Source organism: Aspergillus eucalypticola (genome assembly GCF_003184535.1).
Source record: "Aspergillus eucalypticola CBS 122712 chromosome Unknown BO83scaffold_9, whole genome shotgun sequence".
In the NCBI taxonomy this organism is placed as follows: Eukaryota; Fungi; Ascomycota; class Eurotiomycetes; order Eurotiales; family Aspergillaceae; genus Aspergillus; species Aspergillus eucalypticola.
Window position 1 is genome coordinate 186,827 of NW_020290283.1, and position 1,577 is coordinate 188,403.

Sequence of the window (1,577 nt, forward strand, 5' to 3'; positions counted from 1 at the left end):
GCACACTAGCGCCGATACCGACCAGCGATAATCAATGTTGGGTGGCAATCAAAACAAGTCGAGGAAATCAGATACTCTAGTGATTTCTTTGGTTGTTTGTTCTGAGGAACGACAGTGATGTTCCGGCTGCGTTCGTAGGCTGCGGGTGCAGAAAGAGGTTCGAGAACCTTGACCATGAAATGCCAAAGGAAAGTTTTCCAGAACGGCATTCTCTGCGTCATTGGGAGCGCGTCGTAGGCTTCCTGCAGAGCGTAGGCGGGCGTTGAAGGTACAAACCGGAGGGAATTTTGGAGCGGAAGACAAGGGATAGATGTAGTAATAGCTCATCATACGGTGATCATCGTTGCACGTCACTCGTCCCTAGGTCAACATCAAGCAAAGCTAATGGTTTACCAGCACGGTCAATGAGCCAGATTTAATGGCAATGGATAAAGTTAGTATATCTTCCTAATTAGACTACCTCAACTCAGATTTTTGAGCGAGCTTGTCAGCATCGCAATGTTATTGACACATATTAGTCGTATTCGACAAGTACAATATGAACCCGGCCGTTCGAGATGCCTTCATCCCACGCCAGCGTATCCGACACCACACCTTCAACCCCTGCACACATCATGTATCTTCACAGTCTAGAATATTTCTCGACGTCAACATCCCAGACTTCGGTGTTTGGCATTTAGTGGCATTTCTGAAGAAGTAATATTTGTTAGTTATTGTTGTGTAGATCGTCATTATTGGTATAAAACACTTACCCGGTCAGATCCGCAGACCAGAGGAGGGCAGCAGCTGTTTCCGGCGGCTGTAATGTTGCCGCCAACGCAAACGCCGTAGTCGCGCTAGGGATTGTTAGGAAGCTGTTGTATCATGACATGATGGACATAGCCAAACTCACTCCAAGGCACGCAACCTGGACGTTGAGCGCGTTCAGGGCGCCATTCTCAGCCGGTCTGGCGACGGCAACAGAGGCGAGGAGAGCGATGACAGCGAAGAAACGCATTGTGATTATGGAATAAGGGAATTTGAGAAGATAAAAGGGTATTATTGATGTTGTGTGTGTTTGATTACTAGAGGATCGGTCGTTGTTAGACTCTGCACAAGTGAAGCTATTCGATAATATAAAGACGATAGGAAATGGAAATGACACATACCTGGGCGTGCACGAGGGAGAGAGTGGAATGTTAAGAACGTGGAGAGGTAGGGAAGGTTGGGAGAAAGAGGGAAAGGAACAAAAGACGGGTCAGGTAGGGATGACGAAGAGGGATGGGGATGGGCGCGGCCGTTTATTTAGGCAGGGAGAGGAGGCGCTGTCGATCGATGCTCTTTCCGATCGTCATAATCAAAGTGAGTCGTTGGTGAATGTGATGCAGGCACACGGTTAGCCCACCGGATATTTTTGGAATAAAATATTACCCACATAAAAAAAACAAGTTACGTACTTATTGAGTAAAATCGATAGCAGGGAAGCAGCAACAGCTGGCCAGGGTCGCCAACGCAGGCCGAAACAGCAATCGGCGGGATCGGCGCGGGACCCTGGGGCTGGGATCGGCATGCCCCTGGCTGCTTAGGTGCAGTGGACG

General features: G+C 48.8%; 1 protein-coding gene across 1 annotated transcript; it reads right to left on the reverse strand.

The window, feature by feature from the left end:
* Positions 1-416: 416 nt before the first annotated feature.
* BO83DRAFT_436458 (uncharacterized protein) lies at positions 417-1,355 on the reverse strand. Its single transcript, XM_025535957.1, has 4 exons — positions 1,149-1,355; positions 893-1,064; positions 753-836; positions 417-688 (listed from the first exon to the last, which is right to left on the reverse strand). Exons 2-4 carry the CDS (start codon positions 995-997, stop codon positions 677-679), a joined length of 201 nt encoding a protein of 66 aa, XP_025389146.1. The 5' UTR covers positions 998-1,064; positions 1,149-1,355; the 3' UTR covers positions 417-676.
* Between the last annotated feature and the right edge of the window lie 222 nt (positions 1,356-1,577).